The 16,403-nt window shown below is 42.1% G+C and overlaps 1 protein-coding gene and 1 non-coding gene across 2 annotated transcripts; one reads left to right on the top strand and one right to left on the bottom strand.

The window, feature by feature from the left end:
* Nucleotides 1–634: 634 nt before the first annotated feature.
* Nucleotides 635–723, bottom strand: trnay-gua (transfer RNA tyrosine (anticodon GUA)). The gene is given in 2 exon segments: nucleotides 635–670; nucleotides 687–723. It is a non-coding gene; the product is annotated as a tRNA-Tyr (tRNA).
* Nucleotides 724–6,860: 6,137 nt separating this feature from the next.
* On the top strand, nucleotides 6,861–15,896 carry LOC108888503 (netrin-4-like). Its single transcript, XM_018684502.2, is given in 11 exon segments — nucleotides 6,861–7,325; nucleotides 7,611–8,167; nucleotides 9,829–10,101; nucleotides 10,919–11,045; nucleotides 11,270–11,322; nucleotides 11,324–11,459; nucleotides 12,250–12,457; nucleotides 12,598–12,710; nucleotides 12,855–12,923; nucleotides 13,699–13,872; nucleotides 14,308–15,896. Coding segments are annotated over 11 exon segments (1,989 nt in total). The 5' UTR covers nucleotides 6,861–7,189; the 3' UTR covers nucleotides 14,451–15,896.
* Nucleotides 15,897–16,403: the final 507 nt, after the last annotated feature.

Consider the following 16,403-nt stretch of genomic DNA (forward strand, 5'->3'; position numbering starts at 1 on the left):
ATGAAGATAGGCTAAATCCACAGGGGAACTGTGAGAAGTACCATGAAAAACTGAGGAGAACTGGTGCTGTTTTAATGACAAATGGTGATCTCACCAAATATCGATTCTATTTAGGTAAACGTTTACTGCCCTCTGTATGCACATAAATAAAAAGTACTCTTAACATTATTTTTGAAAGCATCCTTACTTTGTTTTTAGTTTCCAAACACCATTGCGCAGCACTGTTGTCGTACATCTGAATGATCTAAAATAGTATAGTTACATGCCTGGGCATATTTCAAAACTTACATTATCCATCTCCCTCTAGATCGGTACAAGCCCATAATCCCGTGTATAGCTGCATGTGTTTGGAGGCAGAAACTACTTTTTAGTCATTTCGTTTAAGAAACTGTCATTATTAAATCGTCACACACTGCAAACACAGTCAGTCCTTCGGTCGCGACGGGCAGATATTGATTAAAAAATATCGGTGAGACTTGCGCTAACCAGAAATTCCTTGCGGGGATAGTAGGCAAAGAAGCTAGGAAAGTGCTAATGCTAACTGCAGTAGACGAAACGGGCGGTGCGAGTGGTGGGAATTAAATGAAACACAAGAAAGATGCACCCTTTGTTATGAAAAAAGAAAAATGATGTCTCCTTCGAGCCGGATTCGAACCAGCGACCTAAGGATTTCAGCTGTTTAGCCTCTACAGTCCTCCGCTCTACCAACTGAGCTATCGAAGGGACGCTACACGTTTTTTTCACCGAATCGTTTTTAAAGCTTCCCTCTCCAATTATATTGCCACTATTATTTTTAATCGCCTCAGTGTTAATAACGTGAACCCCTGAACATAACAAACACCTTACGTGACGAAAATTCAAGAGACAAATTACCCAACGTTAACTAGCTAGCTCGCTAACTACACTGGTTAGCTTTCATTGGAAGTAAAGGCAGCACAGCGTCGACTGAAACTTTAACTGATGAAATAAATTATCCGTGTGTCGCCAGAGTTTTAAGCAAAACACTGAAAAATAGAGTTAGTTAAAAACAAAAGAGCGTCGTGTCGTGAAGAGCGGAGTTAACTACTGCTAATGCTAACGCTACCTGTTAGCTGAGTTACCCGTAGCTCCTCCCCACGTCCCAACGAAAGCAAAGACCGGAAAAAAGTTTATTTCTAACACACTTTTCTTAACTGCACACTTGTTACTCAACGTCATTTGAACAAAATGACAAATATTTGACTAGAGATGAGAGAACTAATTATTGCAAAACGTAAAAACAAAACGTTACCTACCTGTCCCTCCGCATGTACACAAACACGAACAGGTGTGGTGGATGTTGATGATTAAAATAAAGTGGATGCGTATCTCTTGCTCTGCCACAGCTTTGGGCTAGAAGTCAATATGACCTAAACTTTTATGCAACTTTGCAACATGCACGGCGTCGTGTGTGTGTATTTGTAATGTGCGTTGTGTGTTTATTTCACAGCATGTTGGTAAGGAGCATGAGATGAACTGCTGAGACCTCAGGCAGAACTGGATGCACTGGTCAAATTCTCCAGCTAATACAAAAGAGGGGGTAAGTGAAACTTCATGACTTGTACTTATTTAATTTGTCCATGAACCCAGTCATTTATATTAATTAATGGTGCCATTTCTGTACAATAAATTACTGCACTGTTCCTTAAAAGTCACTTTTTAATATAAGACCATCTTCTTTAAAAAAATAAAAAATAATAATAATAATAATATATATATATATATATATATAATTTCACCACTAGCTGGCAGTATCATCCCATTTTACGAAATTATAACTTTTCCACACAGTAATATGACTATGCAGATGTTAAGGCAAAGCAGTTTACTTAAACTAAATATATAATATGTGCCAAACTCTAGGACCTTGTCTGGGATTTGAGTACATTAGGGCTTAACCCATAATGAGGATTTTTCAGATGTTGTATCACAATCTTCTTGTGTTTTCATGACACTGACAGATCAGCCTCTATAGTCTGCCAGTAATTTGATCACTGTTAGTTTGGTCAGGACTCTCTGATTTCCCAAACCTGAAATAAACTGAAGTTGAACACACTTTGACATGCCAGTACCAAGTACAAGATATGCCATTGGCAAAATTAGTCCCTAACCAGGCTCACTAAGCCCACTGTTCACAGAAAGGGAAAGTACAGTCTGAGGATATTAGTATCAGTAACAGAAAAATGAGACAACTATCTTACATCTTATGACAAGACAGCTCCCAGCTACCTTGCACAAAACTGCAATGGACAGGGTTGTGGTGAAAAGTAATTAAATACATTAATCAAGTACTGTAGTTAAAATAAGACATACGATTCAGTGCTTGTATTTCTAGTTTATGCTACTTCTACACCACTACATTTAAGAGGGAAATTAAGTGGCCTGTTCAGGTTCAGGTTTATAGTCAAGTCCACACATACAACAAGCTTCACATATATACAGGGAAACTAAATGTTCCTCATGGACCCAGTGCAACATATAGTCTTAAGGATATGAGAGAATAAACACATGTCCATCACCATATGTTACTTTGTAGATTAAAGTTTTACATCAAAAACTTATGATCATTTAATAAAATGTTTGGGTTTTTTTTGTTTTTTTTAACAGATTTAACTACCCAGCAGGATATAAAACAGTTAAAATAAGCTACACAGCAATCCATACCTGCATTAAAATGTTGACTGTGAATTAGGAGTACTTTTATTTTTGATATTTAATGTATATTTTCCTGTTTAAAAAAAGTAAAGGATCCAAATACTTCTTCCACCACTGGGAACAGCCCATTGTGAGACAGAAATCAATGACAGTGTCAAACAACAAAGTGTCGACAATAATTACTTTCAGGCATGTTTATTAAAGGCTTGCAATGATAAATAGGACCTGCAGTCAGGCTGCTCTCTGTACATTTCCACTCATCCAAAATGAAGATATCTTCATCTTGTCCTGGCCTGTCTGACGACAAAGCAGCATGTTACATACAGTACATCACAACAACGTGGGGACAGACGTGGAGCCTAAAGCAGGGTCACACTAGTGAGGCAGCAGACATTCCTCTCATAACACAGGCAGGCTCCAATACCCAAATCTTCTCCATCCTTTACTGAGATTATCATCCTGTCTAAACTGAGCATCCAGGGGGAGCTACTTAACCCCCCTCCTCCAACCCCGTCCTCACCCACTGAAGGTAAAGGTTTGGATCTTCAAGACATGTCACCATCAATCAGGCACGCTAATAGACGGCTTCACTACACAAATGTTATAGTTATCCTCAACCTAGCACCAACTTTCAAATGTTTTACAGCTTTTTGTACTGCCTTCTTCATTGAACTGCATTTAAAAAGTAATAAATACCACAGCTAAGTGGCACAGTCGGTGCAATTTTATAAAACTAATGGAGCAATTTTCTCTCAGCAATGTTTCAGCTTGTGAAAACCAAAAAGGCATCCTAATGATTAACAACTACCAGAGGTCTGCTTTCCAAGGTCACCATGTCTGTCACATCCTCGTGGGGCCATCACATTTGACCTTGGCTCTTTGAAAAGGAAACACCCTGAGTGTTCTGCTATGCAAATCTGCAAGAAAAAAACTCTTTCATCTGCATTTTCTACACAATGAAGATCACAAACTCACTTATTTATAACACTCTGACATTGTGCCAACATCATCTTTATTTCCTGTTTCCGTACCCCAGGCCAGCACTATAAAATATACACTGAGTAGAAATCTTTATAGCGTAGTCTTTGGATGTTAGTCAACAATAAATCAATTCACTGTACCCTTTTGTACTGACAGGAAATGACAAAGGGTGTGTACAAGTGGAGCTTGTGCTTAACTCTAATGATTTAATATGCTTATTAGTATCTTTGGGAATACAACAGAACTTTATTGTTCACTATGGTTGATTTACAACATTTAGACATTTAAAAAAAATTAACAATGAAATTTAAAGCCACATAGAATTATATATATACTGTCTGTTTTCTTTTCCTGCTTTTATTCACGCCATGTGGTAGATGACATGACAGAGGTACGCTTTAGCCATCTGTGCGGCCTTCCCTTCCCCTACCATAACACTAAAAAAGAAATAAAATGGAACACATCCGCATGTCTGGCTTTTATGAAGGCAAAACTCCCACATTCCCCCTGTTTCTGTGTCCGCTCTTGCTGTTAATTCAGGCTTGTGCTCAGTCATCTGTCGAGTCTTTCCTGTGCAGTAAGAGGGCATGTCAAAAGGAGTATAAACTTCCAGAACTGTCTGGGTGGAGGAGGCTGCCTGGGGAAATAAGTGTGACGAGGGGTAGGTGAGGTATTTGCTGGGCTACTTAAAATTGAGAGTCTATTGCTGTCTTTATATAAATTGAAGAAGTAATAGCATTAATGCCAAATGAGTTACATCATGGGAGGAGTTGCATTTTACTACTAATATTTACATAACACAGACCCTGTTTCATTTTTTTGTCACTACAGATTAAACCATCTGATGAAACATGGGTGAAGTCAATGTTATGGCTAGGAACAAGCAGACAGATAGCAGTGATAAACGTCATAAAAATGGAAGCAGTGAAACCAGTGACAGAGGGTGTTTGGAGTCTTCTGTTTAATGCCTAGCCTGTGGGCACGGCACCTACCCTCCTCGCCTGGAGCATGTCTGGCTTTTTGTCTGGCTTTTACAGGAGAGTAGACAGATTACTTGCAAGGGTTGAGACGGTTCAGTGAGCTGAAGGTACTAGGTGACATGGCAGCATGAGGGGAGTGGGAGGGGGGACCATATCCTTTTACAGTCTGGAAATAAAGCAGGCCAGAAGCGGTGGAATGGCCCTGGGTCTGTCATCTTATTGGGCCATTAGGTGACAAAGCCACAGCAGCAACACTGGCTGTGGAGGTCCAGCACCAGATTGTAGCAGGCAGAGGAATAATTAAACATCCGCAGTATTCCCAGATATATGCATGAGTCTTTGTCTGTGGTATGCAGTTACAAGCTGCTTATTAAATCACACAACAAAACTGTTCTATCAAAGGAATAGTTTGATATTTTAGGGAACACATTTATTTCCTTTCTTGCTGAGAATTAGATGAGAAGATTTACACCATTCTCATGTTGTATGGTAAATATGAAGCTTCATACAGCAGCTTGTTAGCTTAGCCTAGCAAAACGGCTAGCCTGGATCTGTCAAAAAGTAAAAACATTCGTCTAACAGCACTTCTAAAACTTACAAATGAATACCTTATATATCTTGTTTGTTTAATCCATATGACACCGAAACAAAAATGACAAGTTGTGGTTTTACTGGGGGGTTGTGTGTAGGACTACTTTTCGGCCAGTTGACCCCCTGGAGTCTCAGTTGTTCAGCATTTAACCCCCATGAAACAACAAATTGACTATTTTCACTTTTCTTTTTGTACAGGTTAAATAAATAAGATATATGTTTGTCAGAATATCTGTTTCCCCATTTCCATTCTTTATGCTTAGAATAGAATAGGCTTTATTGTCATTGTACAGTTAAGTACAACGAAATTGTGGATGCTCCACGAAGACAAACAGTGCACTAAACTAAGCTAAATCCTGCAGTAGCTACATGTACTCAGATATGTTCATTGAGAAAGCAAGTAAGTGGTTCTCCAATCATCGTATTGTTCCTTTAATGACGCAGCTCAGTAGAATTCATGTTGTGTAACAGAGAAAAACAACAAACAGCTGGAGTTAGTAAAGGAATTTGTTTGTAACGTGCCTTGCTTTCATCCTACCAGGGGAATACACCACAGACTGGCCAAGATTAGACATCCTTCCTGCAGCATTTTTCATGGTGACTCCTGGGATTTGAGGATCGAAAAACATGCAAGCGAGGTACAAAGAGGAGCAGCTCAAGGTACATCACCCCTTGCCCCAGCGGATCATCTGGAGACAACCAAAATAACCCATGCAAATCTAAAAACACACAGACATGAACCCGGTCCCCTTTTAAAGAGAAGAGGCCGCCACTGTGACGAGAGTCACAGTATTCCAGGAATGTCCTGATCCGTCAGGGCCGGGATGCCTCAGGGAAAGAGACTGAGAATGCTCATGACTTTCCTTCTCCTCCCTTAACATGTACACGCACACACATGAGAAGATGATTCATATGACAGGCCACATTCACAGTGAGAACAGATTACTCCTGACCTCATGTATTCACAGGTATGATGTATATTCACACTGACACTGTTCCCTTTTCATCTTCACTCATCAGCCTGTCCTGTCTTTGGCTGTCAACTCTCAAAAGCTTTTACATGGTATTAAACTAGCATGATAAATCTTGTTGGCCACAGGCGCATCTGCTTCTGGTATTATATACCATCTTTTTTCTTAAAATGTCTCTTTTTACTAAGTGAGATGATGTCACTGTTAAAGTTAAAAAAAAAAAAAAAAAGGGCTGGATGGACTGGATGATTACTGGGGTCAAGGGTTGTATGACCCCTCAGGTCCAGAGCTGTTGTCTGTCTGACGAGGCAGGTAAAGCATGGTTAATGAGTGGCAGTTAGAAATAAGTGGTGATATGTGGCAGGAATGCAACACAATGACACACTTGTCGGTCAACGCTCGTGTGCTTGGGTGGTTTGTGGAGGCAATCTAAATGTCACAGTTATTGTGTTAGACTAACAATTCTTTTTTACTCTAAATCTTATGACAGTTCATTTCTTCCATCATGGCTGCTTCATGAGGAATTCAGAGAAAAAATGTTATGTGCTCTAGAGTGAAATGTGCATTTACTGGTTTGAGGTTAACAACAAATGTGGATAATAATTCTTCAATCATTATAATAGTTTTTTTCTGAGATAATCAACATTTTCCAAACACCTTTCCTTTAGAAATAATGCCAAAAGGTTTGAAATGGTTTTGGAAAAGGCCTGATTTTGGGAATCAGAGGGGAAGGGGTGTGGGAAACGACCAGACGAGGGCGGTGCTAACCTCCTCATATCCCCAAATGTCAATGAACTCTCCACAGCAAAGTTGAACCCTCAAGTGTGTGGGATGGAATAATCTCAGGATAATGACTGCACAGCTCGTGGATGGTTAAGTCTGATGAGGCATTTCTTCACCATGGCCGACAGGAATAAGCTGAACGTTCCAGTCTGATCGTAAATTTCTGCGTCGTGACAGTTTGTTGGTAGTTTAATTTTATATCGCAGAGGAATGTTGGATCATCAACAAGTGGATATCCTTGGATCGCGTCTTCCTGCTTTTGTCGATAAATACAACTCCTTCAGAATGAGACTGTGGACTTTACTCATCATTTTCCCGGTGTGCGCATCCTCTCCTCTTGTAGCCGGTGAGTTTATATATGAGACTTTTACGCACGCACTTTGCGAAGATGTGAATAAATAAAACAAGCATTGGGCGTGCTATTTTGGGGAAAGCATTTATCCACGTGCCACACAGCATCATTAGGGCAAACATTTCTAGACGTTGAGTTGGGGAAGCGGGAACCGAACTGGCAACCTTTGCAGTAGCCGAAAGGCAGCGCTCTGCTCACTGAGAAATTATTATTCTGTCTTCTTAACACAGATTGTACTAAAACAGACTATTTTTTCTATTTTTTCATTTTTCTCCCCAGAAACGTCTCAAGGCAAAGACCCAGGTGTGGAGAGCACCTGCTTCGGCCGAGCCTGCAACCCCCGCATGGGTAACCTGGCCCAGGGCAGAGTGCTGAGCACCCAGTCGGTCTGCGGCGCCAACTCCTCGGAGCCCTACTGCTTCTACAAACAGACAGCCGCCCCCCGCAGAAGGGAATCCTGCTCGGCGGCAAAATGCAGCAAGTGCAGCTCCGCCATCCCCAGCCAGGCGCACCCTCCCTCCGCCATGAGCGACTCCTCCTTCCGCTACCCCGACACCTGGTGGCAGTCTGCGGAGGGGGTGAAGAAGGAGACGCTCCAGCTGGACCTGGAGACTGAGTTCCTCTTCACCCATCTCATCCTTGTGTTCCGCTCCCCCCGCCCCGCTGCCATGGTGCTGGAGCGCTCCCAGGATCATGGGCACACGTGGAAGACCCTTAGATACTTTGCCAGGGACTGTGAGGAGGTGTTTGGCCTGGCAGAGGGCACGTCAGACGGGGAGAGTGGGGCAACGTGCACCTCCAAGTATTCAGGAGCCTTTCCTTGTACCAGAGGAGAGGTGAGTAAGAGTGGCTGGTCTAGAACAAATTACATGTGATACCTGAGGGATGATAAGTGGCACAAATGATATATATATGAAGATAGAGGAAATATACCATGAGGTGGGATTTATCTATTAGGGTTTTTCTATCCATTTCATGCCTGTTTCAGTGGTTTTGATAGCTTAGGGACATAGAGGTGCCTGAAAATTACTCTGTTTTTACATCCTTAGGAGCAGGAGAACTTCAGGGGAAACTGAGGGTGCATGCCCTCATTGTATGTGATCATTGCTTTCACAATATGATTCCACAGAAAGTTTGTGGACAGTAATTGTCACCCAGCGCAGGATGCTGTGGCTCAGACAGAGCTTTAAAGGACAGAGAGATGATTTCAATATTGGACTGTTACTTTATTTCCAAGATCTGAGAGTGACCACATCAAAACATGCTGCCAGACATCCCACTCCCCTCCCCAGCACTTCACAGCAATAACACTCACCATCTGCTCTGCTCTTGCCCATTTACTGGCACAGAGATGCTCTATGACATGATATCACAGAAACCACTGAAGAGTTGACCAAGCTTTGTAAACTGATCTCCTCTGGTGGGGCTGTGGGAGCCCTTTAAACCCCAAACTGCTTTGGACATGCACAGGGTAGAATATCAATGTTCACTTTTACCTCTGATGTTCTACCAAAGCATTTTTTTTCCTTTGGACCTGCTGTATCATCACAGGGAGGTCTGAGCCAGATAACCTGCTATACCTAATTCATGAGCAGACAACATTCATTCACAGAGAGGGTGTCAGATCAAGACTCTCACTGCCCACTTAAGATTTGTTTTACTCCAAAGTGCCTCAGACCACATTGGGAGGTTCTGGTTTGAACGTCTGAGTGAATATATGGTTTCGACTGATCTCATAATTGCAGTGTATTTGCAGCAAGTATGTGTCTCACTACAGTTTGTCAGCTCCCTCGTGTAAACCCCTCACCCATTATAATTAGTGTCTCTGTTGCTCAAGGCTCAAAGACGTCTCCAAAATCTAAAGGGTTTCTGTAATGAAGCAACGCTACAGACATCAGATACTCTGTTTAAACTCTCTGCAAATGCAATGATTTACAGTAAATCATCTTGCTGTCGACACATACTCACTAACCACATGGTGTCATAATACAAAATACATTCACAATTATACAGCATTAAGTCTCCTATGTGTACAGTACAAATGGACGATACAGGATGTATTTGTAAGTATAGATTGCAGACTGTAAAGTGGCGTGTTTTCATGCTAACATTACATGTGGGCTCTTGAAGCTCTGACTGTTGTCATTTGTGATGCTGTAATGACCATGTCTACATTTTTTATATTGTGCACATTCACAGAGAGGATGTATCCGAATGATCAACATTCTACTCAACTTAATGAAGTAGAACAAGAACCATTTGTCCATGTTTTCATTGGAGCTTACTCTGATTTTCTTAGAACAGCAGCTATTTTAGGAGCATGAAAGTCAAACCAGATTGATGCCTGTTTTGTATTTGCTGGACCCCAAAACAAGAGGAACTGACGTAATTTATGTTTTCGTCACGGTCTGTCAGTGTCACTGAGATGAAGTTTTTACAGGTCAAACAATGCACATTTTGAGAGACTCTCATATGCCTCCTGTCATTCAATTTCCAGGTGATCTATCGAGCCTTGTCTCCCTGGCACTCAGTGGATCCCTATGGACCGGCTGCTCAAGACCAGCTCATGATCACCAACCTGAGAGTCCATCTGCTGCAGCGCCAGCTGTGTCCCTGTCAGGCCAAACATCCTGACGCTGCTGTCCTCCCCACGGACCACTACGCCATATATGATTTTATTGTCAAAGGCAGTTGCCTTTGCAATGGACATGCTGACCACTGCGTTCCAGCCAGGGGCTACCAACCCAGCCAGCAGAAGACCAGTAACATGGTGAGCTAATTTGAGCTGGTTTCTGTAAACATACAGCTTGCAGGTGCATGATACTCCACCAACAAAACGCCCTTGTATAGTTTGTTCTGTTGTGAAAACTTACTCCGATGTTTTGTCTCGCTGACGGTTTCTGTTTGTCTCAATTTTTGTTGATGTGGTGAGATTGGGAGTTGAGGGTTTGGGGTTTTTGTTCCCACCACTCCCTTGTTACTCAGCTGTGCTCTGGTATGTGCTGCTGAAACTGAGGGCTGCAATGAAGACTGGATATTAGGCCATAGCTTTACCTACCATTACAGGGATTTAAGGATGTGGAAACCTTAATTATAGTATTCAGCCTAATGCTTTAACAACCCATAGTCTCTGTCATGTTATTCTCTTTACTGTAAATGGAGAACAGAGGCACTAGTTTAATTCCAACATGGCCTGAGGGGTGTAAACAAGTTACACAGCATGTAAACACTTATGCATGTAGATGTTAGTATGTTGCAATACTTAAGAATATTTTGCATCATTATATGCATGTAACATGTAGGTGCAATGTTATTTGAAATCAGCATAGATGAAAAGAGTAACACCTGCACACTGACAAGAAACCACAAGTGTATTTAAATGGATTGAGTTGGATCTTTGTCAGGCCAAACCCACCCAGGACGATAAACCTCTTAAAACAATTACAAAAGTTCAAGAACAAAACAATGAAAACTCTCACAAATATAAGAGTCGCACAGAGTGGGATCATGTTGCAATACTTGCTAAGAATTGAAAGATGCATTCACATACAATGGTTTATTTTCTGTCTGTTGTGTTTGCCCGACAGGTCCATGGCAAGTGTGTTTGCAGACACAACACAGCCGGTGACCACTGTGAGCGCTGTGCACCTCTCTACAATGATCAGCCCTGGCAGGCTGCCAATGGCATCATAGGGACACCGCATGAGTGCCAGAGTGAGTGATGGGGCAAGAGAGTCAAATGCAGAGTAGGACACTCAGCATGTAGACTTATCTCGGAAATGAATTTAGCATCAGAAATCACATGTAACCTTTGAGACACAGATGCTTGATGAATAATGGAGCGGGTCAGCCGTGTAAGGGTTGTCTGTGTTATCACTAGGTTTTCCAAGGACAATATCTCATTCAGTGTTTCACCATATATGTCCATCTAAACACAGAGTGCAAGTGTAACGGTCACGCCAAGAGCTGTCACTTCAGTCGTGGATTGTGGCTTGGCGACAGGACGGCAGACTGGTGGCGTGTGCAACGACTGCCGCCACAACACAGAGGGCCGTCACTGTCAGAACTGTAAGAAGGGATTCTTCAGAGACCCTAGTCGTCCAAAAACTGCACCTGACTCTTGCAAACGTAAGGTCCCCTTTTTTTTTTTTTAAGGCATTCTCTTTTTCCTCAGAGTGTAGCCTCTTTATTTTTGAAACCTGGGTGAACGCCAGCTGAGAATTTCAATAAAGAGGGGCAGCCTTTGATATGTTGAGGGCAGTAATGGAGATTTGATTTGTCTTTTGACCCCCCAGATTAAAGCAGACTGAATTCTCTTTGATAAGGGTATCCCCCCCCCCCCAGTTCCTCTCTAAGTCACTGTCTTGCCTGGGATAAGATAGTGAGTTGCTCCTTAGCAGGAATGACGCAGACCTTGCTGTTTTGGAATGCGCCTGTAATTGCAAACAATGGAGGAATTTCCCATGGTCCATGCGAGCGCATTTTTCCCATTCTTGCCCTTTCCCCCTACCAGGCATGCTGCAGCATTTTTAAGAACAAATATGCCATTTTTGGAAACAGATGAAGCAAGTCTGTAACAAAAATCAATCAGTCATAACGAGGGACCGTCAGGCAGCGAGTCTGACAGTGCAGAGGGGGAGTGATTTACTGTTTGTTTTTTCTGCAGCTGCTTAGAGCATGTTGAGCACATACAGCCAGCTTGTCGCTTGTTAAAAGTGGATGATAAAATGCATGTATTTTTAATGCTGCCATGGGAGCTCACTGTGTACACACTAAATATGTTTGTTTTTGTTCCTACAAGCGTGTTTGTCCTTTGCATACATGCATGCACATGATGTGTACTGAGTGCTTGCGCCAGGAAAGAAGATAATGATGTTAACACGAGGTCCTCTTGTTCTGTCGCCTCTCTGCTCTTCAGCCTGTTCCTGCCACCCTGTAGGCTCCATCCTCTCAGGTGGTAGCCCTCTCTGCAACCCTAGCAGTGGGGAGTGCACTTGTAAGCCTGGTGTCGGAGGCCTCCGATGTGACAGCTGTGTGATGGGATACTGGGGGCTTCATGAATACGGCTGCCGCCCGTGTGACTGCACAGGGGACTGTGACCCCTACACCGGTGACTGCATTTCTGGGTGAGAGCCAAGACTTATCCATATGTATTAACGAATGTAAAACTGGATAAAGTGATGTATGGGGTAGGGGCAGAGTGCATTCTGGGTTATTAACACGGAGTGGAGCCCTGGATCTGACTGGTTTTAACTCTGCGTCACAGCTCAGATGTGGAGGTCTTCTATACAGCCACTGGCCACATGGGACACAGCAGCAATAATAGTGAGACGGCACTCTTTAGGGTAGAGGAGCTTTTCTCTGCACTGCACCACTCTGGTGAGTCACAGGTCACATCACACTTTATTCACTGCACACTCATCAGCTCATATAGATAAAAATGCAGCTGGTTTGATCTTGAAATCTATACATCGTGATGAAGTGATTTACATGAATCTCACTGATTATGTGTCATTTTTCCAGAGAAATGTGAGTGTGTTGAAGTGACCCTTGGCAGCCCTAAACTCTTCTGTGCTGCAGAGTATGACTATGGTAAGCAGTATTTGACACAGAGAATTGATTCACTATTGTGTCAGCCACTCATGACAGCCATGGATTGTGAGGCCATTCAACAACATAATTAAGTGTGTGGCAGCTTAAGACCCACCTAAACTGTTTTTGGCTACAACTGAAGAATGCATACATTAAATATGACAAAATTTCACACAAAAGTCTAATAGGAGAAAATAATAAAGTGATGACAATTTATATCCAAAAGGTCAAAGGGCAGCTTCATTGTGACATTGTAACATTCTGTAAAAACACTGTCAGACTGGTCATTATTCATAATTCATAATTCAAGCTCAGCAATAGAAGTGGAGATTGAGATCATCATTTTTCTGCAACTTGATTGGTTGGTGGAGACTTAAAACTGCAATGCAGAAATTTCAGTTCATGTTTAGTGTTACTCACCAAAACACATCATGTGTATCCTTGAGGTCTCTTTTCTATCTTCATACAACATTAAAAAAAAATGATTTTTGGATACACCAGTATTGTTTATATCCATCTTTACCTGCTACCAGTCTTCTTTTTCACAATCTTTGTTGACGCATTGAAATTATACAGCTTTTTTCAGAGGCTTAGTCGTGTGTCCCATGACTACTAAAGTGATTTTGATTCGTAACTTTGGTGGAGTTCCCCTTTAACCTTAGAGATGTGTTAAGAAAAGGATCTTGTGTAAAGTTAGTACTGATACATTGTAATTTGTAGTTGGACTTTTTCTAAGAGCTAATTTGCTGAATTTATCAATGTGTTTCCTCTGCAGTGCTGGTGGTGAGGGTGATGTCAGCTCACGATAAAGGCTCCCATGCAGAGGTGGAGGTCAAGGTCAAGAAGATCCTGTACCAGAACCCTCAGATGAAGATCCAAAGGGGAAGTGTCACCCTTTACCCAGAGTCCTGGACCACCCAAGGCTGCACCTGTCCCATCCTCAACCCAGGTCAGCCGCAGCCACTTCCAATGAGAAACTTTATTGCTCACGATGCAGAAGCTTGCAATTAGTTGACTCTTGAGACCATCTGCCAGCTTTGTGCTGAATTGAAGATCTTCGTCACTCTTCACTGAGACTTTGAGAGGATGTCAATGCCCTGGCATCACTCATTTAGATTAGACATTTACAGCTTAAAGATTAGAGCCACCTCTCTGTTATAAGGCTATTTGACATCTAACACTTCCCAATAATCCCTTCTGGCAACATTCATCCACACCAGCCATCGCGGCGCAGTATTTAACATGTTGATTATAGTTATATAATAATGTTATCTCTTTTTACATAAGGTGCTTCCCACAGTGATTTTCTGCTGCTCTGTGTATTTTAGTGACACTCTCAGTAGACTTAAAATTCACTGGTCGCTCTGCACTGCCTTCTCTCCAGGATCTGAGTATGTAGTGGCTGGTCATGAAGACTGGAAGACCAGCAGACTGATGGTGAACACCAAGAGCCTCGTTAAACCATGGAGGTCGAACCTGGGGCGCAAAATTATCCACATCCTCAGGAAAGACTGCAGCCGCTGGTAGGGCATCGACAAGAGCTATGATGGACACAGAGGATGGAGAGGATCTGGTGAACTGTCTGAATAAGACATTGCTTGGACACTAAAGTGAAAGCGAAAAAACAATGTCTACTATTGGGATTCTGCAGCCCCCAAAAAACACAGAATGCTACTGTGGTAGAAATAAGCACACGCTGTGAGCAGATACCTCGCCCAGACTGCAGTCACTTAAGGATCAAAGAAAACAAAACAAGCCATATAGACATTTATCCTGACAAAGCTGATGGTAGAATTTCATTCTTGTGTTATGATATGCCTCAGATCATCACTCTCTCCAGATTATTTATAAAGCAATAAGGAGTGCATGTTAAATACTCAATTATACTTTATTTCCTGGCCAGAGTTGCGGTCAAGAATTGATGAGCCAGAACAGTCACATCCTGCTGTATCTATTTCATTGAGAGCTGTTTACTTTGAAATCTTGCGGGGGCCCAGACTGAATTATCCTTTTCGTCTCACACACATATTGGCGATAAATCATGAATGAGTCAACATTGGAGTGTGTGTATGTGTGCGAGAGTGGATGTGTGTATATGCTTGATGTCCTTGGCAGTGAGTCTGGGACGGTGCAGGTCAGAACAAGTAACTCCTGGATGAGGAGAGAGGATGAAAAAAACATTAAAGGAATCAGGAGGCTTAATCTGAACAGCTCTGCTTTGCTCTGGCACAGTCGCCCGCCCGCTGTCTGACAAGAGCAAAACACACTCCCCGCTCCACTCTCTCTCTCTCTTGCTCTCCGGTCTGCAATGCATGCAGCTGGCTAAAGCACTTGGGTTTGAGTTTGCTCTTACAGCTGGTTCAGTTACAAGAGTGGATCATTGTCAGGTTGCTTGAGTCAGACTTGATTCTGTGAGGATTTTCCTCACTTTTGCCTTTTTTCCTGTCCTCAAAAGACCTACTTCCATATGAGGAGGATTCACTCGAGAGGGCTCCTCCGAACTCAACCCTGCGGGAGCCAGTACATCTATGTGTATGTGTGTGTTTGTGAGAAAGAGAACACACACTCTCTTAACATATGTTTCTCTTTTTGACCTGTGACTCCTGCTGCTCAAAATAAATATGTATTAAAAGCCTGGGTACTCATTGACATCACAGTGTATCAGATCCACAGAGTCCACAGGCCATTTTTGAGCCAGGCCCAGTTAAGAATAGGCCTGGTCTGCTGTCTCTAAGAAGAAGGACAAACTGTGTGAGGAGACATGATGCATTCCTCAGTCATGACATCACCGCCCATGTCCTTGTCCCAAAGACTTTACCAAAATAAGAGAAAATGGGCAGGAAATTTCCTCAGAAAGGACAAAGTGGTGATTTAGGGTTCATGAATGTACTCTGCCGTCAATGTGATATTTGTAATGCTATTTCTGTGTGTCCTATATGTTCTTTCTTTTCCATCTAAACTACATAAACTATGTGTCAGTGTGCTCATTCTTAATGCTTCTGGGAAAAGCCTATTTCATTCCATGGTCACATTATGCTGAAGCATGAGGCTATGAATAGCCTGATGTGTCTTCCTGTAACATCTTTATTAGTAGAGGTGGCCAACTGATTTTTGACCCATGTTTCAGTACCACCCTCCTTTGGTTAAGAGAGAGAAATACACTCTTATATGGTTAAAATTTTTAAATCATACACACATATGTAGGTGAACTTAGCTAAATTATTGCTGTCTCTTACAACATTCATGATGGTTATAATGTTCAGTTTTTGTTCAAATGGTTTTATAGAGGTTGATTAAATTTTATTAATTTGGAGGATGTAGTTTGTGGTGCCTTATAAATAGAGAGGGGTGTCTGTTATTTACCCAATCCTCACTTAAAATAACTGGACAAAATAACACGTCATTCTAACATGTTATAATTCAACAGCAGTACAAACTACATCATTCAAAATGACCATAGAGTTAAGGGCTGCTGTATTA

This window comes from Lates calcarifer, linkage group LG10, assembly GCF_001640805.2.
Source record: "Lates calcarifer isolate ASB-BC8 linkage group LG10, TLL_Latcal_v3, whole genome shotgun sequence".
NCBI lineage: Eukaryota > Metazoa > Chordata > Actinopteri > Centropomidae > Lates > Lates calcarifer.